General features: G+C 33.6%; 5 protein-coding genes across 5 annotated transcripts in view; 4 read left to right on the top strand and 1 right to left on the bottom strand.

The window, feature by feature from the left end:
* The window catches only part of LOC111709059 (probable ubiquitin carboxyl-terminal hydrolase FAF-X), a 37,215-nt gene extending 34,420 nt beyond the window's left edge, over window positions 1–2,795 (bottom strand). The window contains exons 1-3 of the mRNA XM_023482645.1: window positions 2,700–2,795; window positions 964–1,200; window positions 238–351 (exon numbers count right to left, since the gene is read on the bottom strand). Coding sequence (XP_023338413.1) covers window positions 238–351; window positions 964–1,190 — 341 coding nt within the window. The 5' untranslated portion in view covers window positions 1,191–1,200; window positions 2,700–2,795. The remainder of the gene's footprint in view (window positions 1–237; window positions 352–963; window positions 1,201–2,699) is intronic.
* A 1,702-nt stretch (window positions 2,796–4,497) lies between these two features.
* On the top strand, window positions 4,498–6,187 carry LOC111709065 (coatomer subunit zeta-1-like). Its single transcript, XM_023482652.1, has 3 exons — window positions 4,498–4,707; window positions 4,892–5,046; window positions 5,514–6,187. Exons 1-3 carry the CDS (start codon window positions 4,537–4,539, stop codon window positions 5,728–5,730), a joined length of 543 nt encoding a protein of 180 aa, XP_023338420.1. The 5' UTR covers window positions 4,498–4,536; the 3' UTR covers window positions 5,731–6,187.
* LOC111709063 (probable cysteine desulfurase, mitochondrial) lies at window positions 6,144–23,145 on the top strand. Its single transcript, XM_023482650.1, has 14 exons — window positions 6,144–6,323; window positions 7,311–7,369; window positions 8,099–8,210; window positions 16,695–16,786; window positions 17,254–17,350; window positions 18,117–18,168; window positions 18,418–18,527; window positions 18,959–19,069; window positions 19,652–19,737; window positions 20,317–20,434; window positions 20,876–20,995; window positions 21,282–21,388; window positions 22,377–22,443; window positions 22,908–23,145. Exons 1-14 carry the CDS (start codon window positions 6,204–6,206, stop codon window positions 22,992–22,994), a joined length of 1,338 nt encoding a protein of 445 aa, XP_023338418.1. The 5' UTR covers window positions 6,144–6,203; the 3' UTR covers window positions 22,995–23,145.
* Window positions 8,750–13,774, top strand: LOC111709064 (RISC-loading complex subunit TARBP2). Its single transcript, XM_023482651.1, has 10 exons — window positions 8,750–9,013; window positions 9,192–9,243; window positions 9,554–9,625; window positions 10,151–10,179; window positions 10,612–10,655; window positions 10,986–11,066; window positions 11,234–11,266; window positions 11,591–11,661; window positions 13,122–13,227; window positions 13,604–13,774. Exons 1-10 carry the CDS (start codon window positions 8,950–8,952, stop codon window positions 13,757–13,759), a joined length of 708 nt encoding a protein of 235 aa, XP_023338419.1. The 5' UTR covers window positions 8,750–8,949; the 3' UTR covers window positions 13,760–13,774.
* Window positions 23,099–23,206, top strand: part of LOC111709066 (rab GTPase-activating protein 1-like) — a 28,227-nt gene continuing 28,119 nt past the window's right edge. Inside the window, 1 exon segment of the mRNA XM_023482653.1 lies at window positions 23,099–23,185. Coding sequence (XP_023338421.1) covers window positions 23,150–23,185 — 36 coding nt within the window. The 5' untranslated portion in view covers window positions 23,099–23,149.

The following is a 23,206-nucleotide window of genomic DNA, read 5'->3' on the forward strand; positions in this document are numbered from 1 at the left end:
TCCTGAATCTGGATTACTAAATAATACTTGTAGAAACCCTGAATCTGGAGTCCTGAATAATACTTGTAGAAATTCCTGAATCTGGAGTACCCCCGAGAAGTCTAGATTGTAAAACATTTCATGGATTTTCATAGTTTCATTTTCATTCATTTTGAAAATGATTCGTGAATTTGAATATCTCTTTAAAATTTTTCTTTCAAATCAAATTAAAATCTGATTTTGCTTGTCTGTATGTTCCTGTAGAACCGTTGACAAGGTTCTGATTGTGTATCTATTCCACGTCGAGAGAGATCTATTGCAGCATCAAGTAGAACCTCTAGTTCTCCACCAGGCAGAACAGGGATAACCCATCTTAATATTATTATTTATTTATATTTTAGATTTACATGGGTGTAAGTACCATGTATTTTTCCCCCTCTCTCTTTTTTTAAAATCATTTTTCCCACAGATGTATGATTAGGAATTTTGTGGTTTTCATCGCAGACTTTGAGACAAAAAATGAATGTCTGGTTAGTGGTTTAACAAAAATAGGGGGGGGGGTTGTAAGAGGGGATAATTCTAGGATGTGAATAATAGTGCCTTTTTTTTCTAAATTGTACTTGTTATAATTTAGACTTGCATAAAAGGGAAATTGAATTTTTGGCATTTTGTTACCTTTCTTAATGTAATGGGTCACAAAAATAATGAATCATATTTTTCATAATTTTCATTTTTTTTTGCTAAATTAAAGAGAGTAAAGGAGTTTATGAATGAAGTAAGACTTTTTTGATAAAAAATATCAAGAAGGCGAAACTCTTACCAGTTAATGTCTAAATTCCCCTCTCCAATAAAAATTTAGAAAATCAGGAGGGTGTGTGTTAATTCTTCAGAATATAAAACCCTGTTTTGTTCCTTCCCAACGGTCCGACCATTCATAATTTCCTTTTACTTTCTCAAAATTTCACAATTGCTAAATATTCAAACCTTGGGTTTGAGATGAGTTCATCTAGCTTAGTAAGCTTAGCGACAGGAAAAGCAGCGAGAGCTTCTTCATCCGTTAGAACAGGAGGGGCGGGCACAGCAGGAATCTGAGGGGCGGGTTGCTGTGGAGGGCCGGGGAGGGATTCAGTCTCAGGCTCAGAGGGAGCTGGTTCGGAGGGAAGGATGGGGACATCTCTTGTGTCCCCCTCGTCGGTATCCGCGACAGCCATGCTCTGCTACCTGGGACAAGATTTAATGAATAGAAGAAATAGTTGAACTATGTCGACTTTGTTCAACCACTTCAGTTCCGATAGAACCGTTGTCCCCTCTAGTGTTTTGACCAATTCATTCCAGCAAATGTTAGACCCCGAAAGCAATGTTTTACAATGTTTACTATGCATTTTTATTTGATAAAAATAACATTAAAAATTTTAAACACGGGCAATTTAAAATTCAATGAATTAACATCGATTAACATTTAGAACGTTAATATTTGGTCTCAAACGACTTGGCTTCAGCGAATGAATGTCATACTATATTTTAAATTAAGAACAATTAGCTCTTAATAAATCAAATATTTTTATAGCCGAGTCAATTTACAATTATGAACTAGTTAACGAGAAGGTCGGAACTAAACAATTGATATTTCCAGTGGCGCAACTAGGGGGGGGGCCGAACCGAGTTTCGCCCCCCCTCAGCATTCTCAGCACCCCCCTCGCCCCCCCCTCGACCCTGACACTTCAGAAATTTTTCTTGGGCGCTTCGCGCATTAAATCCAATCGAATTTCTAACTATTTTCTCGTTTTTGACTTCAAAAAAGTCAGTCATTCTTAATTTATCATCTCAATAAACCCTGAAATAACAAGAAATACAATAAGGATTATGTGTATATCGGACTATTAAGACTTTTGCAATATATAAGAGGAAAACAGGGATAAGCCCCTTACTGGCAAACAAGAACAGAGACACTTCGATCAAAAGACAATGTTTGATTATGGTCAAAGAAAACAAAGTGGGTCTGTCCTAGAGAGCGATTTTTGGACAACCCCCCCCCCCGGGCCCAACCCCTTCCTATCAATTTTGTACATGACCACTATTTCAAGAATTTTCAATTAAATTAGTATTTATTTAGGGTTAGGTTAAGACACTTTCTGGGCCGAGCGCTGCGGCCACGGGTTAGGTTACATTTAAGATCCATGTACAAAATTGATAGGAGAGGGGCCGGGGGTCCAAAAATCGCTCTCTAGGAAATTGCCAACAAAGTCTAATACTGTCAGGAACTACTAACTCCGTAGGACTGCACAGACCTACGATTAAGGCACTAGTAGATAAATTACAAAAAAATGCTGTAGACTGTAATATGGGCCTTGTTTTATATAGCGAAAATGACTAAGTAAGGGATTTACAGACACCAAGAAATACACGAAAAAAGCACTAGAAAAACAGACATTTTTCGGCGCTTCGCGCACATGTTAAATTAATTTACTCATGTCGTTTATTTTGAAGCTGTTGACAGTATAATTTTTAACACAAGAACAAGCCAGGGATATTGAGAAGTTGGTATTATTAAGCACAATGACAGACCTAACCCTACAGCTACCCGAGGCTACCCTCAGCCCCACAATTATATTTCGCCCCCCCCCCCACCCAAAAAAGCCTAGCTGCGCCACTGGATACTTCATTGAAATACAGTTTATGTATCCTAAATAATTTGTATAATTGTCGGGATAAATTGTTACCTTTCAGTAACCTGATGCAGGTTAATATATCGGACTGTTATATCCTTAAAATATTTATCTGAAAGAGGTAAAATCTTTTTTAAGATAATTTTAATAAACTCAAGATGAGTTGTCAACTTTATAACGATATTGATATAATGGTGAAATTAATAACATTTTAAGTCAAAAGCAGATATGTTTTCATGTCAACCGTCCTCGGTATGAATATAAACAATCGCTTGACATAAAACCATTGAAAACCTGCATAGATCCGACAAAGCCGACGACGGACATGTTGAATTTCTAATTAAATAAAAAGAGTCGAAGGATTGAAAACACAGTGCGGTAATGCAGCAGCTGATTAAACTGGACACAGAGAAACTCGAATACAAAGACGACATAAAAACAATAAAACTCACAAACCCAGAAATGGCCGTTTAATTCCATAAACATGACGATTTAGCAAATCTGAAACAATTTTCTTAAGAATTTTCCGTTGGAAAATCAAAAGTCATAATTCTTTTTAAGGCTATCAGATTTATTAATTGGATAGTTTTGTAATTTATGAAATTTAATTTATGAACACCCCCAAATGGGTGCTTTATCATTAAAACTATGGGTTTTCTAAACTATCGACTTTCTGTTACCAATGTTTAGATGAAACTTTAACCCATTATTAGTGGACTCAATACTTCATTTTCAGTAGGGGGTGAAATGAGACTGATTTTTAAAAATTTTATGTTCTTTCAATGAATGTAATTAGTTTTGTAATTTGTAAAGGTTTTTTGAAAATATCTTTTAAATGGAAATAAAATATTACTTTGAGTGGGATGAGATAATTTTAGTGAACAGGCAGCCCGACCTTTTAGTAGCTTAACTCCAATTCCTCATGAAATGCGATCATTGAATGAGCGAATTGGATCTATAAGATTCGGCTATAAAATGAACTTTACCTTGTTTCTCAGTTTTTGTTGACCAAACAAATTGAAAATTTAGTTTAAGTCAATACAGAGGCCATAAAACCTCAATAGATGTCGAAAATTGTGTTAAAAATGCAAATTAACTTAAAATATCAGAAAACAAAATTTTACTGTGATTTCCAATTGAGGTGGTGGAGATTACCAATTGAGGAGCGCGCTTGCCGAAAAACACATTTGGATGGCGGTGATTACTTGTTGAGGAGGTCCCCCCCCCCACTACGCCCCCTGGATAGCATAGATTGGTTAGTCCTGATGATAAGTAGTGCCGATCATATGACAATCGTTATCAATATTCTTACGCGGTATTTGTGCACGTTATAAAAAAGATTTCTTATAGAGCAAATAAGTATTTTTTAAAGAATTTAAAAACAAATAGCTCAGTTTCATGTCGACAGTAGACACATAATCATATTTTACATCTTTCAAAAAAGGAATAATTCAAGATTTTCCAATAATTTTTAAATATACAAAAGTTTATCATCATATTGTTGAGTTCACAGGTTTTCTCGATTTTTTGTTATAATCTACTACAATTTTTATACCAAACTTTTGATTGTTAGCTTTTCTTAGGCATATATATATATATACTTGGGTATTTTCCTAATATACGATTTTTGTACCCCCCAGGTCAACGAAGATGGGCTCAGGTCACTAGGTTTAGAGAAGTGTAAAAGGGACTTGACTTGGGAGGTAACAATTTTACAATATTTATACTTCAAAGATATTCAAGATATTGGATAGGAGGGAATTGTTGGCTGTCTTGAGGAAGAAAAAATTTGATTTTAAGTTAATCATGACGCTTTTATTCTGATATTTAAAAAAAAGATTATAGTGTAGAATAATAATTTACCCCGAATATGGTTTTGTAGATCTCGAAAATGGGTGCCGACAATGTACATCTTGAGCCTGCGTTAGAAACGATCAAAGCTATCCTAATTCTGGATAACAACGGGTCCAGGATTCTTGCAAAGTACTTCGACACCAGCGTGCTGGCAACCTCCGTCGAACAGAAAAAGTTCGAAAAGAATCTGTTCAACAAAACACACAAGGCAATGTATTTGATTATACATTAGCAAAACTAAAAAAGTTAATTCAAATTTCTTTTCAAGTTTATTACATCAAAATTTTTATTTATTCTGTAAAAAAACTGCATATTTTAATGATATTTGTTTGTAAATTTGTTGGCTATCATCAAATTATGCATTATGCAAATCAAATATAAATCATATTTAGGTGAACGGCGAGATAATCATGTTCGAAGGTATGATCTGTGTCTACAGGACTAACGTAGACCTATTCTTCTACGTGATTGGGTCCGTAGATGAAAATGAACTTGTTCTCATGAACCAGCTGGATTCCGTCTACAATTCAATCTCTCAAATCCTTAGGAAATATATTTTATTTTTTTCCCATGGGTTAAATATTTCTTGAAACTTTCCCCTAACATATAAGGAAAGTTCAACACAATTTGTGGGGCAATAAATGATTTTAGGGAAAAATTATACAACAAGCGGGGGAGGGTGGAGATTTGTCCCGTTCAGGTTCAATTTTTCCCCTTCCCTCTAATATCGGAGGGGAATTCTTCAAATTAAATATCCTAAAAATAACTAGATAAATATACATCAAAACCCATACCTCTGTAGAATAGGAAGACGATATGTTTAGATGTGTATTTGATGTTTTTTTTTATAAAGTTTTAGAAGTAACTTAAAATCAACTTATTAAGTGAATTTATGCTATGTAATGTGTAGTTTTATGTTCTTTGTACCATTTATTTTATGACAGCTTGATCTTATTCCACAGTTTTAGGGGATTCGCTGTATAATCCTTGATATTCATAAAAATGTATAATCAGGAAGAACGTTGACAGACGAAATATGTTGGAAAACCTTGAGATAATCATGCTGGCCCTGGACGAGGCTGTTGACAACGGTATTATCCTCGAGGCTGATCCTGCCTCTGTAGTTTCCAGGGTTGCACTACGAGGTGATGATATTCCTCTTGGGGAGCAGACAGTAGCACAGGTTCTTCAGTCTGCTAAAGAACAACTTGTCTGGTCTCTTCTCAAGTGATTGTTTATCACGTCGATGGCGTCAATAGATTCTATCACTGAAAATCAATTGATCGTCCTTTCTTCGAGATCGTGTAATCGAAATGAATATTTTTAAATGCACTTAAAAAGAGTCTGAAATATCATCATCAAATACATCCCATACTTTTCCATCGGAAACATTAGTTTCTATCGGACACCAATGGGCCATGATTAAAAAGTTTATGTTTTCAATATTTCAAGATATCAAGTTTTTTAAGATTTCAAGATTTTAAGGGGCCTTTGCAAAGATTCTCCGTCAAAGAATGAAGGGGGAGGGGTCAAGTAAATTATTGTTTAAATGGGTCCTTAATACTAATATACAATCATGATGTTTTCCAGATTTTTTTATAAAGTGGACTTGTTTTCCTGTACCAGTGAAAATCAAAGAAAATACTGCATTTATTTTCTATATATTCTATATTAAATTTTACAGAAAATTTTACCAAAATAATAATGTTGTCGACGCTGTATAAGCGTGGTGGTGTTGGACTGTTGAGAAGTTTGAAAACTAATCTAACAGATGTCGTTGCTGTCTCAAAACTGTCGTCTGTTCCAGACCCAGCATTGATCCAGGTTTGACATAGTAATAAGTAATAAAGTATTTTGATTTATTCAAATTCAGATATTTAGAATTTTATTTTTAAAAGTACAGTGAACTAGTAAGAGCTAAATGAAACTAAAAACAATTAGTTTTTATTTATCAGACCGCCCCTTACCCACCATATGTAAGACAAAGTGCATTCTGGCTGTATCGTTAGAAGAATCATTAAAGTTTGATAGCAAATGATATTTGGAGTCCTAAATTATATTTGAAAAACCTGAATCTGGAGTCCTAAATTATATTTGTAAACCTGAATCTGGAGTCCTAAGTAATATTTGTAGAGACCCTGAATCTGGAGTCCTAAATAATACTTTTAGAAACCCTGAATCTTGAGTCCTAAATAATATTGGTAGAAACCCTGAATCTGGAGTCCTAAATAATACTTGTAGAAACCCTGAATCTGGAGTCCTGAATAATACTTGTAGAAACCCTGAATCTGGAGTCCTGAATAATATTTGTAGAAACCCTGAATCTGGAGTCCTGAATAATACTTGCAGAAACCCTGAATCTGGAGTCCTGAATAATACTTGTAGAAATTCCTGAATCTGGAGTCCTGAATAATATTTGTAGAAACCCTGAATCTGGAGTCCTGAATAATACTTGTAGAAATTCCTGAATCTGGAGTACTAAATAATACTTGTAGAAACCCTGAATCTGGAGTCCTGAATAATACTTGTAGAAATTCCTGAATCTGGAGTCCTAAACAATATTTGTAGAAATTCCTGAATCTGGAGTCCTTAATAATATTTGTAGAAACCCTGAATCTGGAGTCCTAAATGATATTTGTAGAAATCCTGAATCTGGAATTCTAAATAATATTTGCAGAAATCCTGATTCTGGAGTCCTAAATAATATTTGCAAAAACCCTGATTCTGGAATTCTAAATAATATTTGCAGAAACCCTGATTCTGGATTCCTAAATAATGTTTGTAGAAACCCTGATTTTTGTTTGTCTGTAGGAAGGAGAACTGAAGCCCCTGTATCTAGATGCACAATCCACAACCCCAACCGATCCAAGGTAAAGCAGCAGGAAACTTTTGAATAATTTATTTACCAGTGATTAGGTTCCATTTGATTTTGATGCGGATCCGGATTAGAATTGGTTTCCATCTTATGCTTATTTTCATGCTAAAACTTGATGAACCCTAGAGAGATAAGGAAATTTTTGATAATGTTTTTTTTTCAACAGTTCAGATTTGGGTTTGAAAGAGAAAATTTTTTTGTTCTCAGTTTTTTGTTGATATTTTGACTATGGATCTGCTTAATTTGCGGATCCCCAATTATAGATTCAACGGATCCGGATCCTAAGCACTGTTATTTACAGAGCTTAACTCCCTGCGACTTTAATAATCTTACCGTTAATTGAATTTAATTAGCTGATTGTTAATAATGATTTCCTATTGGTCTATTTACAGATTCTTGATATTTCAAATAAATTAAATAGAGAGGGGTTTGCGTTAGATTTGTAAAAATTCATTAGTTATCTTTTTTCTCCAGTTTATCTTGTTCGTTCGAATAATTTCTTCATCCCCCCAATTTTTTTTTATAAATTTCCGAAGATTCATTTTCAGATTTTCAGATCTAGTTTTTACAATAATTAGTAACAACAATTTATCACCAGACTTTTGCATTCCGAGACTAATAATGATAATAATTGTAAAAATATATGTATTTTCAGTTTTTTGGTTGAAAATTTTAAACAGAATTTGAAAATTTTAAACAGAATTTTAAATATTTTTAAAACTAGGGTGCTGGATGCCATGCTTCCCTACCTAACATCCTTCTACGGGAACCCGCACAGCAGGACCCACGCCTACGGCTGGGAGTCGGAGAAGGCTGTTGAGGTGGCCAGGAAGCAGGTCAGTGGGTTTTTTTATCTGGAGACTTTCACACTAAAATGAGAGAGAGAGAAGATTGAGAATTTTTGGATGGTTTACTTTTGAAGTGACCTATCTATTAGCTAGTACCATCAGCGATTCACTTACGTTTTTTATGAATACTGATCATGAATTTTTCGTTTATTTTAAGTAAAAAAATTGGCCATTTGCCCACTTATGGTGCGAAATGATCTGGCCGCAAGTTCTAAATAGAAAAACCAAGTCTTAAAGGACACCATTGATAATCCTTAATGGCATTATTTAAATAGAAAGTCACTTGAAATTTAATTGACAAAACGCTTTCTTGCAGAGATATACTATATATTTACAAATTAAGGGGGGAAGAATTTTTCAAGAAAATATACATCCCTGTGTTTACATAATTAAAAAATAATTAAACAAATTTAACCATTAAGATTAGTAATTAACACAAAGACCAGGATCATTTTATTATTAAATAATTACCCTAGCCTACCTTTTTCAGAATAACATACACTTTTTAATTAATAAATTTATTTTGAAAACAAACAACCCTGACTTGATAATTTCAGATAATTACCTAATCTTTTAAAAGAAGCCTAAAAAATGCTCTGAGATTCGGACAAAAACTGGAAAATGTCCCGAAATATCTAGAAATATCTCGAATATCCCAGAAATATCCGGAAATATCTGGAATATCCTAGAAATATCTGGAAATTACTGGACACATCTGGAAACTAAAATGGCTGTTCTGGATAAAAGTGATGACAGTGTTAAAGGCGGCAGCCTGGATGGAGACAATGAAGGGAAAAAGCAAATATTTATAAAATTTCAAACTTCTCAAATATTTTTAGTTTTTGATTTTAAAATTTAAATAAAACAACATTGAGTATTTGATTTGAATTGATAAGAGTCGTTATCAGCGATGATTTAACTTTTTTGATGTGTTGAAACGATAATTACAATATTTTGCTTTTTCTTAAGGAGGATGCAATGCTAAAACTCCCGTTTCCTTACTTCAAGAATTATATGTTAGGGACGGTTACCTATTAACATAGCTTTATTTTATAAAAAATATTTTATTAAATGCCACCCGCCAAAGTATTTTCCTCCGAAAATGCTATAACAGAATACTGTCTAAACCATTCATTAGGTGGAGGTGGAGGTTATATTCAATAATATCATTGAATATATCCATTATATCATTGGGCTACACCCTTAATGTTATCTTTTTAATCTTTACTGGTTATAATTTTTCTGGGAGTAAATGATATGCATTGAATATTTACAAACCAAGACCTAATTTGAAGAATTTGAGCCGTTTTGAAATTGTAACCGTTTTGAAGGCGTGGTATTACCCCTAAATATGATCTGGTTCAGATAGAAGGAGCTGTTCATGAACCAACATTCAAATATAGGAAAATAATGGTGTACTTATGATACTTGGGAGTGGTTTAAGGATGGCAAAGTCTGATTTACAACGATACCATTTCAAATTTGACTGATCAAGTATGAATTAGGAATCCATGTTTTTTGAATTGTTTATTTCCATCTGCAGTTTCTCAGCGAAAGCGACTAGTGCATTTCTTGCTTTTAAGAAACAATGTAGAAATTCACAGTTATTCGAGTCAGGAAAAGGTCGTTATCTTTATGCTTGAAATCCCTTTAAACCTGGTCTCGTAATTGATGAATAGTGAGAATTAGTTGAACTAGATAAAGAAAGAAGAACCACTTCTCTAGCACTACATGAGATTAAGTAGTTCACCTAGCAGTACCTAGTTCAAGTTCTTATCACTATTCAAGAAATTAGAGCTCAGCCCTGGTATCAATTAATTAAGTTTCAACAAAAAAGTTTGCATTATTTTAAGCTATGCATAGAATTTATATTTTCCTTAAGAACTTGTTTTTAAAATTTCTATTTAACACAATTATTTAATATTTAGAGTTACAATTGGAGAGTTTGTGGCAACAGGAAACCAAACCTTTTACTTTTAAAAATAATGATAATTGTAATAACAATTCTGAAATGCTTAAATCTTTATTTAAAAAAGAAAACAAGTTTATCAATTACAAAATGGTAACAATTAGCCCAAAGAATGATACAGAAATGTGATCTGTCTTTTTAGTGCTTTCATAAATACCGTAGATATGAACGATTTCGTTCAGAATTTGACAATTAAAAAAAAATATTTAAATCTAAACAAAATTTTTAATATCCCTGGTACTTAAAGCACAAAATGTAAGACCACATCAAAGAAAAGGGCAGACCTAGAGCTTTGTGATAATTGTTTAATGAAAAAAAATGAAAAAAAAATACAACATTAATCGGAGAAAAATGATAAAATCCATAAAGTCCTTCTGCATATTGAAGTTTCATCTTGTTTAAAACAAAATCTTGGTGAAGGTTGCGGTCAGAGCAAGAAGAAAGCTAAACACTCGGCTGCAAAGGAAACTGTACATAATGTTTATTTTGAATATTTGATTTGATACTACCTTTGATAGTAAATTGTTTTATTTTTTACATATGTGTTGATAAAGTTGAAATTGGCAAATTACTGTTTAAAGATGTAATTAATTTCCTTTTCAGTTAGGGCAATTGACCTTTTAAATATCAATGGAATCTGAAATAACAAGTCTGAGATCAATAATAATTTGAATTATTAAAGAAAACTCTCAAAAATTGTTTGATTTTACGATTAAGCTTTTTACTTGATTGAGCATTTGATTGATGTTAAATTGATTAATTGATTGACATATTTATGTAATAAATTGGTTTAGTCGATCCTAGACAAATTGTTGGGAGCCCAGAATGCAGGCATAGCTCCCCCTGGTCAACCTACTATTCCTGATCTTGCACAGGCATTCATTCATTCATTCATTCATCCTTGTATTCTTTTATCCTTCCTTTTATTCATTCATCCTTTAATTCATTCATCTTTCCTTTCATCCTGTACTCCACCTATTCATACATCCTTTCATTCTTACTTCCGTCAAGAAAATGAATGAATAAATGATTAATTATATAGGACATTTTCTCTCCTTATGATGACGGAATTGAGGTAAGATTAAAATAAATTGACAATAAATAATGATTTTGTTTTGACTCAGACCAATTAAAACAACAAACAGCGGAATTATTTTCGTCTTTGCTATTTTTTTACAGCTTATCTTAGAGGATTTATTTGTGATTACCATGTTTCAAGGGAACATTTTCATACAAATAGGAGTTACACATTACAAATCTTAAGTATTTTTTATTAACGATTTTATTAAAGAGAAAGCGAAACATACAACAATTCAAATGATTGTTTATGATGAAAAGAAGGATGAAAAGTCTTATTGAACGGTGGGGGCAGAGATATACTATATNAAATGTTTGTTAGGGTAACCCCGTTGGTATTCTTCAAGAGCTGTGTATGTCAAGGAGATGGCCTCCTCCAACCTATGAACTAAAGTAAATTCATTATTTCTTCACCTTTCCCCTCACATTTCCCCTCACCTTTCCATGCCCTTTCCTCCAACCTTTCCTTGCCCTTTCCTCCAAACTTTCCCTTTCCTTCAACCTTTCCATGCCCTTTCCTCCAACCTTTCCTTGCCCTTTCCTCCAAACTTTCTCTTTCCTTCAACCTTTCCATGCCCTTTCCTCTAACCCATCCTTGCCCTTTCCTTCAACCTTTCCTTACCCTTTTCTCCCACATTTCCTTACCCTTTCCTCCAGCCTTTTCTTGCCCTTTCCTCCCACCTTTCATTGCCCTTTCCTCCCATATTTCCTTGCCTTTACTCCAGCCTTTTCTTGCCCTTTCCTCCAACCTTTCCTTTTCCCTTCCTTCAACCTTTCCTTGCCCTTTCCTCTAACCTTTCCTTGCCATTTCCTCCATCCTTTCCTTGTCCTTTCCTTCAACCTTTCCTCCAACTTTTCCTTGCCCTTTCCTTCAACCATTTTGTTGCCCTTTCCTCCCATCTTTCCTTGCCCTTTCCTCCCACCTTTCCTTGCCCTTTCCTCCCACCATTCCTTACCTTTTCTTCTCTCCTTTCATCGTCATCTTTTCCTTTTTTGTCCTTACCTTCCCGCTGAGATAGCAACAACGCTTTGTTCTTTGCTCATAGAACTATTTAATGTCATAACTTGAGCATAAAAGTCGTCTTCCTATTCTGAGTTTTCTGGCTATCACGTTCTTTGCTCATAGAACTATTTAATGTCATAACTTGAGCATAAAAGTCGTCTTCCTATTCCAGAGTTTTCTGGCTATCAAACTCTGAAACGTCATCATTTTTTTAAGACAGCCTCGGTTTAAGTGTACCCCTTGGCTTCTGGTTTTTGGTATACCTATTCATTTAAAAAATGCAAATGCAAAAAGGCATCCTTCGCCTTTAGCTCTCTTCTGGATCGCTTTCCTGTTATTACCCTCCTTAATCTTTTTCTCGTCCTTTCCCTTTCGTGTCCCTCCTGTACTATATGCTCTCCTATCTCCATTGCCCTTTCCTCATCTCCTTTCCATTTTCATGTATCCTTCTCCTTTTCACATTTCACTTCACTACCAACTTTCTCTTCTAAAAATCAATTAGCCTGAATTTATGACAATTTTAGTTTTTTTCTAGTTTTTTCCACAAGAATTTGGCATTTACAGTTAGTGCGTTAATTAGAAGTTAGACAATTCTAAAAGCAAACTTTTGTTTTGAGTCTCGTTAATCTTAAACACTTGATCTTGATCTTGATCTTGATCTTGATCTTGATCTTGATCTTGATCTTGATCTTGATCTTGATCTTGATCTTGATCTTGATATCGAAGAGGAATTAAATTAATCTGTAGGTCTGTATATAATATAGAGATCAATGCTTGATCCTGATATTCACGATTCAAAAGTTCTCATATCTGATTTATTCAAAAGTTCTCATATCTGATGTATTTAAAGTCACGAGGAAGGGTTGCCTCACGAAAGAAGCTTCGTCATGATCTGTATTATCAACAAACATAGGGAAACTGGACATGGCAAATCTAAGAAGCTTGCTAAACGACAGGTAGACCATTTACTGTTTACAGTTAATACCTGGGTGCGCCGGATATATATTATAAAGAGTTTGAGCAAGTAGGATTTCAAATTAATGTGTCTTTAAAAAAAACGTTCCCGAAAAATCTGATAAACTTCGAGAAATAACTTTAGGTCATTTTAAGCCAGAACTTGAATTTTGGGCTAAAACCGCTAGCTTAATCTTAACTTTTAATTGTATTTTTAAGATATGAAATTTTAATCACACCCGACTGTGAATTGAAAACTAAAATTCTCTGGTTTGGAATCCAATTTATTTGATTTTTTTAGAGAAAAAAAATCTAAAACTCTTAATATTTTCTTTGGTTTTGCTTTTTTATTTTCATGAACACTCCCTTTTTGTCTAGGCTGCTAACCGTATGATAAAGAAGCTACAGATGCTACCCTCAGATAATGAAGACGGAAACCAGAATATTGACGAGGACGATTTGGCGCAGGTTAGTGGAGATATCACTCTGACGAGCAGAAACCTAGCGGAGATAATTATAATTGAAGCGCAGTGACACCTAGCGGAGATAATTATAATTGAAGCGCAGTGACACCTAGCGGAGATAATTATAATTGAAGCGCAGTGACACCTAGCGGAGATAATTATAGCAGATTCTTTCGGGGTTTTCAAAACATCTAATATCATTGATAAACAGAATTGGTTTTGGAGATATTTAAAAGATTCAATTTATACTGATATCAAGTCTTCATCCACAATAGAAACGTAATCCGCTAAAACTGCCGATTCATATTTTAGAAAAATAGAGAATTTGCATAATCTTGGCCTTGCTTGCAATACATGAAGTTGAACCTAACTCAACTAAAATTTATATTAAAGAGACATAACAATCTTGCTTAATCTTGGCCTTGCTTGCAATACATGAAGTTGAACTTAACTAACTCAACTAAAGATTATATTAAAGAGACATAACAATCTTGCTTAATCTTGGCCTTGCTTGCAATACATGAAGTTGAACCTAACTCAACTAAAATTTATATTAAAGAGACATAACAATCTTGCTTAATCTTGGCCTTGCTTGCAATACATGAAGTTGAACTTAACTAACTCAACTAAAGATTATATTAAAGAGACATAACAATCTTGCTTAATCTTNGGGGGGGGATTTCATTTTTAAGGTTTGTTTCAAACAAGCTCAGTTCACTCATATCATTGAAAAAGAATAAATCATTCTTGTCAATGTCTACATATGAACTTCAACTATGTTTTTGACTCTTTTATTTAATTAGATTGTATACTTAGGTGAATAAGTTTCATCGTGTTTTGAAGAATTTGGACGGCGAATACATTAACAAACTGCATTCTGATACATCAAGGAACATTAATTGATTAAAATTTTTAAAAATGGCTAAACATCAACCAAAAACTGTAAAAAAAACCTATTGATCTCAAAACCCAAATCTGAATTGCTAAAAAAGAGAGATTCTTAAAAATTCTTTATCTCTGAATGGTTCATCAAGTTTTAGTATAAAAATGAGGGGAGGGGGGTCGTCGGGGGAAGAATTGTGAGTTCTTCTTGTAAAAAAAATCTAAAAATTTGAATGAAATGTTCATTACTTGGATCCGGATTCCCATCAAATTGAAATGGATCCTTAGCACGGGTGCCTACTGCCTACTGCCTACTGCCTATACTCGTTCTTATTTTTTATTTTCGTAGCTATCTTTTAATATTTAAAACTTTAAATTCTGCATGTTGAAATGTTGAAATGATATTCCATACTGAGAACTATTACAATGATTTAGGGATTAGAAAACTAGCGTTTGAGGCGAGTGATCAGTTTCTTGTTTTTTAATGGTTTGCTGGCAGCCTGGCAACCTGATAATTTTGATATTTTAAACTTTAAATTCTGCACGTTGAAATGTTGAAATGGTGTACATTCCATACTGAGAACTATTACAATTATATAGGGATTAGAAAACTGGCGTTTGAGGCGAGTGTTCATTTCCTATTTTTTTTCTTAATAAAATAAACTATTTAATTGTGTGCTGGTCCAGTGATGTGAAAAACGAAGAAGCTGAAGCGGGTTTTGATGATCATAGTAGAGAACTATTGGAGAATATTTCTATAGAACAGAAGTTTGAAGTAACATACGTCGACATTGAAGAATTATCAAAAAAGGTGATATTTCTAAAAAAATATCGTTATATTTGATAATCCATCTGAAAGTGACTGTATACGCAATTTCTTCATTTGTATGAGATTTGTCATTTTACAACGTTACCCTATTTTACAGAGAATAGATGAAATATCCATATTTTACTCTTTGAAAATGATTAAGGGCGGATTTTTAAGTTAGAATATCGACAATTTCTTTCATTTTTTGGTCATATAAAGGTTTAAAAGGTACTAATTTCACAGCACAGCTGGAAATTACAACCACAATACCTTGGAAAGAGTTTCCGGCATAAATCAACTTTTGTAAATTAGAATTATTCTACTTGAGAGAATTGATTGTGTTGCAATAAACATTAAACAATGAACAATTAACAGTGCACCCATTATATTATTTTTATAATAATATTTAAATTTAGGGATTATTTCAATGTCTGGTTCAGCTCTCAACAGTTCCTGTAGCAGTGTGCTTTGGATCAGGAATGATGATAAACCAAAAAAGTTTTCAAATTTTGAGAAAGCCTCCCACAATCCAAAAACATTTAGCAATTCTGTGAAATCACTTGAAAACAAGGAAATTGTCAACCACAAAAGTTTTTTTTGGATCAACATTTTTTAACAGGGTTGAATTATCAATGTTAATATTTTTAAGTTCTCAATTTCTCAGTTTTTGTTTGTGTAGATTTCTGTAAGATATTAGGCTTTAAGGGCGTGTACCGCCGCCACTTTCTTGTAAATAATTTTGCTTTTAGTTGTTGCTCAAATAGCCGGCCATTTTTAATATTGTCAAACTTTGGGGGATTTTTATATTTAGCGCATTTAAAAAAAATCAATTCTCTTTTTTACCCGGATTTTTTTAAATTTAATTTTTATGGTCCATAATCCTTTCTTAGGTTCATGTGAGGTCCCACACAAAATTAAGATCCAATTGAATGCTAACAAACAGACAGACAAGCAAAGTATAAGATAATTGATCGTATTTATCTCTAAATACAATTTGGAAGACGATGTTTATCAACGTTAACGTCAGGAGAATCCGAGGTGGAAGCTAGAACAGCTGCGGCCGAAAATGCGCTAGACTATCTCAGAATCATGACTAGAAAATAACTTGTGATATATATTTGTATTCAGTATTGTATATTTTGTATTTACACTGTTTTTTAGTAAGTGGCCTACGTAAAAATACGTAAATTTACGCGGGTTATGAATTATATCTTTAACTATTTTTGTCCGCCCTGTATTTCTGTCTGTATTTCTAATGATCCTGGTCTTCAGTATTAACAAATCTGAAGACTTTAACGAGTTTTTATGTTGCCAGGTCGCCGGACTAATTGGAGCTGACCCCAAGGAAATTATTTTTACCAGCGGAGCCACAGAGTCTAATAATATCAGCGTCAAGGGAGTGGGCAGGTAATCTCAAGTCTTTATTTAGAAAAGTTAATAAAAATTACAATTTCAGATAAAACTTGCAATCATATAAAAATATTTTCTTAATTTATAAATGGGAATCTTAATGTAGTTAAAGGGTCCCTTCCATTTATTAAAAAGTGTAATTTTAAAGTCTCTTTGTCGGTTTTATTTGGGGGTTAACTGACTCCAAACCCAAATCGGAACTATTGAATAAATAAAGGTTGAAAAACGTCCTTATTTCGGAATGATTAATCAAGTTTTAACATATAAATAAGCGAAAAAAAGAGAAAAAAAACATTTGAAAATTCCGCTTCGCTAAAAAATTCAGTAAATCCATTTTTTTCCAGTGCGGATTCAGGATCCGGATCCGTATTAAAATTAAATGGATCCTAAGCACTGGTTTTATGTTTTATAATCAATGAGACCGTTATCTGTTAAATTATTCTTTAATATTGAATGTTTTCTAGATTTTATAAGAGTAAGAAGAAGCATATTATAACCACCCAAACAGAACATAAATGTGTTCTGGATTCATGCAGAGTCTTAGAGTCAGAGGGAATAGAGGTAATAATAATATTAATAACAATAATGATAAATATCGCGGTCAACCCGTGAACTGTAGTGATAATGCTTGAACTCCTGTCCGTTTAAGTTATAATAAATTAACTCAGTAAACATTGTTCATATTTCATACACTGTACAGTGTACAGTGTCCACTGTACACCGAAAACGACACCTTAGAGTACTAAATTTGTTTAGAAGATTCACTTTCATAGCAGAATCTAAATACCTGAGGTTGAAAGTCTGCACTTTATTTAAATTAACTGAAAAGAAAGGAGGCAAAAAAAAAGAACCTGAGCTTATATTTAAGAAGGTTACAGTGAATTTGAGTTTGCTTTATGATTGAGGGTAGGTTTTAAAAAAAATTAATGTTGAGTGGGGCAGCATATTTTATTCAAATATTCGAGAAAATTAGCTTTTTTTGGAACAATTTGGACTCCTGTGAAGGACTTCTTGCCCCCGCCCCTACGGGGGGGGGTAAGCTTTCTTAGGGCGGGTCTTGTCCCCCCCCCCTTAATCAGGCTAAGGGGGGGGGGACTAAGCACCTGGACTATGCCAGTTATCCAATGACTAATTAGCAGTAAAATAACTTGCGTTACACTTCAGAAATAAAATGGATTTTCACCATCATTTTAACTTGACAACTTTCTCAGCAGTGCTTGACTAAAGGACCAAAGACATAGTAGTAAATCGCATATAGTATCTGTAGATTAATGTTGACGTTGAAAATATTCTAAACAATGAGTGACCTATTTTTATTATGTTTAAGGTGACATATTTACCAGTGGAGGCTTCTGGCCTGGTTAACATGGAGCTACTTGGTAATATTGATTTTTTCTCGTTTTTTTAAATTAAGATTTTAAACGGGTACTTTTTCATATCATGAATTTTATCCAAAAAAAACATTAGTTAAAAAATGAGGATTATCATTCATACCAATGATTTTATTTTTGATTACAAACCTTACAAACCTTTTTTGTGTGCAGCATTTAAAGTACCTTTATTTGGATCAGGCACCTTCGATCAGATTTTACCAAAATGTTTCTACAGCTAGATACTAAATAATTTAGAGAAAAGTATGCGTCCTGATACCTCCCTTGTGAGTATTATGACAGTTAACAATGAGATCGGTGTTCTCCAGCCTGTTGAGGAGATAGGGAAACTCTGCCGGAGCAAGAAGGTTTGTTTCAACACACAATATTAATGTTTTTCTTCATTTTTACTGGTTCTTGAAAAGGGTTCCTTGTTCTGAGAAATGGTTTTTGAGACATTTTTTTCCCCATCTCCAATATAAATGGGATTTTTTGTGTCATTTTAATTGACTCTTTGTAAAAATAGATTCCTTATCGAAGAAAGATAACTTGTCGCGGCATATTTCTTCAATTATGCAACAATATTAATTTTTGAATTATTTATGTCCTTTTTGAAAAATATTAAATGTTGACATTTGTTTCATTCAAAATTTTCTTATTTTGCGGGTTCATAAACCTTCCGAGGAATGAGTTGTCAAAAGATATGTGGGCCGGTTCAGCCGTTTTGACGTCATTTGGAAACATACAAAAACAGACAGAAAGACAAGCAAAAATCATATTTTGTTTTGTTTTCCCCTAGATTTTCTTCCACACGGATGCTGCACAGGCGGTGGGTAAGATCCCTATAGACGTGAACAAGATGAACATCGACCTCATGTCTATCAGTGGGCACAAACTCTACGGACCCAAGGTAGTAAGGAACATTATTCGGAAGGGGATTGATCGTGATTTTTGAATAGTGGTTCACCTGGTCAAATTCAATCTACATTAAAGGGACTGTTGGCGTAATTTAAAGTGACCCACATTTGTGTTTGATTTACCCTTTAAACCTTTGACTGATCAAGGATCATGTACTTATATTCTAATGTATCTACAGAATTTGCAATTGTTAATATTTACTTTCTATAAATCGCAGAAAAATATTTATATTCGAATTTTAGAAAACCGTGTTGGACAAAGAATATTCGTGATTTTTGAGGAATATATGTAACGTCAGCCGCGTTGAGTTCATGTACGTTAGCGAACACTTTAGTTTTACAGCAATTTGTAAACCAAACACGCTAATTTTATGCCCTCGATAATCGGTGAAAGGTTTAATGGGTACCGTTGTAAATCAGGAATTCCCAAATTTGCATGGAGGATCACTTTAAATAACGCTTACAGGCAAGTAAAATTTAATTTTAGGGTAATTGAAACATCTGAAAGAGTTTGAAAGACATGTTTTACCTAGAATCATGAAATGTACAGCCTATTTAACACCTTTACTATTCAGGGAGTCGGAGCTCTATATGTAAGACGACGTCCAAGAGTTCGTGTTGAACCTATTCAGTCAGGAGGAGGTCAAGAGAGAGGTTTAAGGTAGAATAACTCTGCAGTTTATTAGCGTCTGAGTCTTTATCTTGAAAGTAAAGGAACATATGATTGTCTAAGCTGCTTTTAGAGGGGTATTCAGGGTGGGGGGCTATGGGGGCTCAGCCCCCCCCCCACTGGACCAGTAAAATCTGTGGGTTTCATGGTTTTTTTTAGGCCCCAACAGGTACTGAGCACCCCCTTTTGGAAAGCAAAAGAAATATAACCCCACCTGGAAAAATTCCTAACCACGCCCCTAGCTGCTTTATGTGAAATAGTAAAACCCAATTAGTCAGTTACCTCAGGGGTGTAAACAGTAGAGGTTCATCTAGGATTACTTCAGTGAACATTGTACAATGTATATTTAGACACATAAAATTAGACCATAAAATCTACCCCTTGGGAAGTCTTAAACCTGCCACGAAATGTCATATCAAACTCTGGTTTGACTTTTAAAAATAAATAACAAAAGTAACAATAGTAACAATAGTAGCAATGTGATGAAACCCTAGAAATTGGATTATCATCTATAAAAGCTCGTAATATTTACCGTTAATTTAGAACAGTCCCTTAAAATGTGTGTTCTAGGTCTGGTACTGTCCCTACCCCCCTGGTGGTTGGACTGGGGGCAGCTTGTGAAGTTGCCCAGGAAGAAATGGTTTATGATAAACAACATATTGATTATCTTGCAAATAAACTTATTCAGGTATCTATTTTCTATAAGTATAAATTAGTAATCTCTGAAGGTATGTCCGATCATAACTCAGGAACCCCTTGACCAATTAGCCTCAATTGTTGATTGGTAAGCTCGGAAGAACTATAGGAATGTTCCTAGCTGGGTTTAAAGATTCTTAAGTTCAGTGGGTTAACTTTGTTAGGGATAGTAAAGTTTCCAGTGAAAGCTGGGGTTCCAAGCTATTCATTTAAAGTCCACGTGATAATCATAGCATATTGAGTTACGGGGATTTCGAAACTGTGTCTAATTTAGTTTTTTTTTGTGTGAAAATCAATTTTAAAGTTAATAATGGCAATATTTTTGTTCAGATTTATGTTTTTATTATTAAAAAAGAGTTAAGTTGTAAAGTCACTGAAATATAGTACGTTTATGATTATTTCCGTAATTAAGAATGATAGATTTTTTTATTAGGGAATACAAACAGCTATGCCCAACGTAATTCGTAATGGAGACGCAGTTCAGACATACAACGGATGCGTCAATTTATCCTTCCATTGCGTAGAGGGAGAATCCCTGCTCATGGCTCTGAAGGTAATTTTCATTTATTTACGTTAGCGCTTGCAGAGCTAGGCCTGAAGTTTTCTATTGTAATCTGACAACAATGTATATATTATACATTGCTTTACTCAACCTTATACACGAATTGGTTAATTATATGGATTTTTTTGTCCTAAATTTTTATGTTATTTTATAGCTGGACAAAATAATTCATTTAAATTGTAGAAATGGCTGCAAATCTTAACGATAGCCAAGTTTAACAAATGCGGGATAGTTTAATATATGAAATGTTGTCCCTGTGTGAAATAATGTTGTACAGGATATTGCTGTATCCAGTGGGTCAGCTTGTACCTCTGCTAGCCTTGAACCCAGCTATGTACTGAGAGCTATTGGAGCTGATGAGGATCTAGCACATTCATCCATCAGGTACTCTATAGTAAAAACAGTGCACATACATTTATTTTTCAAACTACAAAGTACTTGTTATTATCTTTAGTTCTGATAAGTTTCGGCCAAATTCTCGCTGATATTTGGGTGGCAGTTTGCAACCTTTCACTATAGGTGGGGGGGGNATATCTAAATTATTTATATTTCCAGAAAAAGTCATTCCGTATAGTTCATTACATGTTATACATTGTTATTAAATTGATATTTAACAGTGGGCAGCAAACAATTAATGCTCTCATTAAAATTAAAAATACTTAAGAGCTGTGAATGGTAATTTCGCATTATTTCGGATGTCCAGTAAGATAAAACATACAAACTTTGCTGTCAGTCATTAAATTGAAAATTTTCTATTAAAAGCTATAAGGTCCAGACTTGACTTAGTTTAGTCATTTCAAGGAAGAACCACTTTCTTAAAAATCTGGTTTGATCCAATTTTACTAACAATCAATTACCAATGGCCAATTGGAGAGGGAATCTCCGGCCGCCTTGATCAAAGGAATCGAGGATCATGACCCAGGATAAAGCTACAACAACAACATTATAGGAAGATATTAAGAAACCAGATTAGAAAATGAATTCGATTAAATTAGTTAAAATCTTTGATTTAAGCGATGCTTTTTTTTCAAAAAATTTTTCATGTTAAAAATTCCATGTTCTGCAAAATTATTGTGTTAAAGAATTATCCAAATTAAAAAAACATCAACAAAATAGATATTGCTAAAATTATATATTTTCACAAATCAATTAGAATTCATTTTAGAATTTGTTAGTCTAATATCTCCCTTTTCGCGTAAAAAAAAAACTTTTTGTTTAATATAAAATTTGTAGCACACAGCGGAGGCTCGGTGCTGCATAGCAAATATGGTGGCCGCGGGTTTCCTCCATATACCAATTGTTATATTCTTAACGAATTCTTATTTAAAATGGATTAAATTAAGGTTCAAAGTGAAATCATAAAATTATTAAGGTTTGGAATTGGTCGGTTCACAACGGAAGCTGAAGTTGATTATACTATTGAGAGAACAATTAAAGAGGTGAGCTGCTCATTATTGATCGAATGTTATAGAGTCTCAAAGAACAGGTTTTTTAACAACTGGCAGCTTGAAATTGTCATTAATTGCTTAAATATATAGAATAATCATTCGGATCAAAATATTTCTAGATTTTACAGTTTTATTATTTTTTATTATTTTACAACGTTTTTATTTAATATCATGATTAAAGAATACCCTGGACGATGTGCTTACTGTAATCAATTGAAAGAAATTTTTTAACGAGGTTTAATGATTTGATTCTTAACTGAATGACTGATTTTATTCTAATTGATTAATTAACAGATTGATTGATGGATTGGTTGGTTTACTTAAGAGTGATTGATTGAGTGATGTATTGATTTATTTGTTGATTTATCGGTTGGTTGATGGATGGATTGATTGATTTATGTAGTGCGTGTTTGATTGATTGATTAATTGATGGTGATTGATTGATTTGTGTTAAGGTTACCCGGCTGCGTGAGATGTCTCCCCTGTGGGAAATGGTTCAAGATGGCGTCGATATAAAATCTATCCAGTGGACCCAACATTAATCTCCAATATGTTGAAATATACTTCTGTAAATTATCTTTAAAATGCGCATATTTTTCTTTCATTGTGATTTAGAGTTTAACTATAAATTATCATTATTCAATTTATAAACTAAATTTTGAACAAAAAGCCCAAAACCGGTTGTTTTTCAGACAAAATGGAGGTTCCGTTAGAGGTGAAAGATAAAGATCTTGTAAGAGCTTTATGATCTTTA

This window comes from Eurytemora carolleeae, unplaced genomic scaffold (assembly GCF_000591075.1).
Source record: "Eurytemora carolleeae unplaced genomic scaffold, Eaff_2.0 scaffold377, whole genome shotgun sequence".
NCBI lineage: Eukaryota > Metazoa > Arthropoda > Copepoda > Calanoida > Temoridae > Eurytemora > Eurytemora carolleeae.

Bases quoted from the DNA above. Each gene is read 5' to 3' on its own strand.
- LOC111709065 (XM_023482652.1), top strand. From the start codon at position 4,537: ATGGGTGCCGACAATGTACATCTTGAGCCTGCGTTAGAAACGATCAAA. The intron at 4,708-4,891 runs GCAATGTATTTG...AATCATATTTAG, and splicing joins TGTTCAACAAAACACACAAG to GTGAACGGCGAGATAATCAT. The intron at 5,047-5,513 runs GAAATATATTTT...ATGTATAATCAG, and splicing joins TCAATCTCTCAAATCCTTAG to GAAGAACGTTGACAGACGAA.
- LOC111709063 (XM_023482650.1), top strand. From the start codon at position 6,204: ATGTTGTCGACGCTGTATAAGCGTGGTGGTGTTGGACTGTTGAGAAGT. The intron at 19,070-19,651 runs GTAGTAAGGAAC...TTTACTATTCAG, and splicing joins ACAAACTCTACGGACCCAAG to GGAGTCGGAGCTCTATATGT. The intron at 19,738-20,316 runs GTAGAATAACTC...TGTGTGTTCTAG, and splicing joins GGTCAAGAGAGAGGTTTAAG to GTCTGGTACTGTCCCTACCC.
- LOC111709064 (XM_023482651.1), top strand. From the start codon at position 8,950: ATGGCTGTTCTGGATAAAAGTGATGACAGTGTTAAAGGCGGCAGCCTG. The intron at 10,180-10,611 runs GAAACCAAACCT...ATCTTGGTGAAG, and splicing joins TGGAGAGTTTGTGGCAACAG to GTTGCGGTCAGAGCAAGAAG. The intron at 11,267-11,590 runs GTAAGATTAAAA...AATGTTTGTTAG, and splicing joins CTTATGATGACGGAATTGAG to GGTAACCCCGTTGGTATTCT.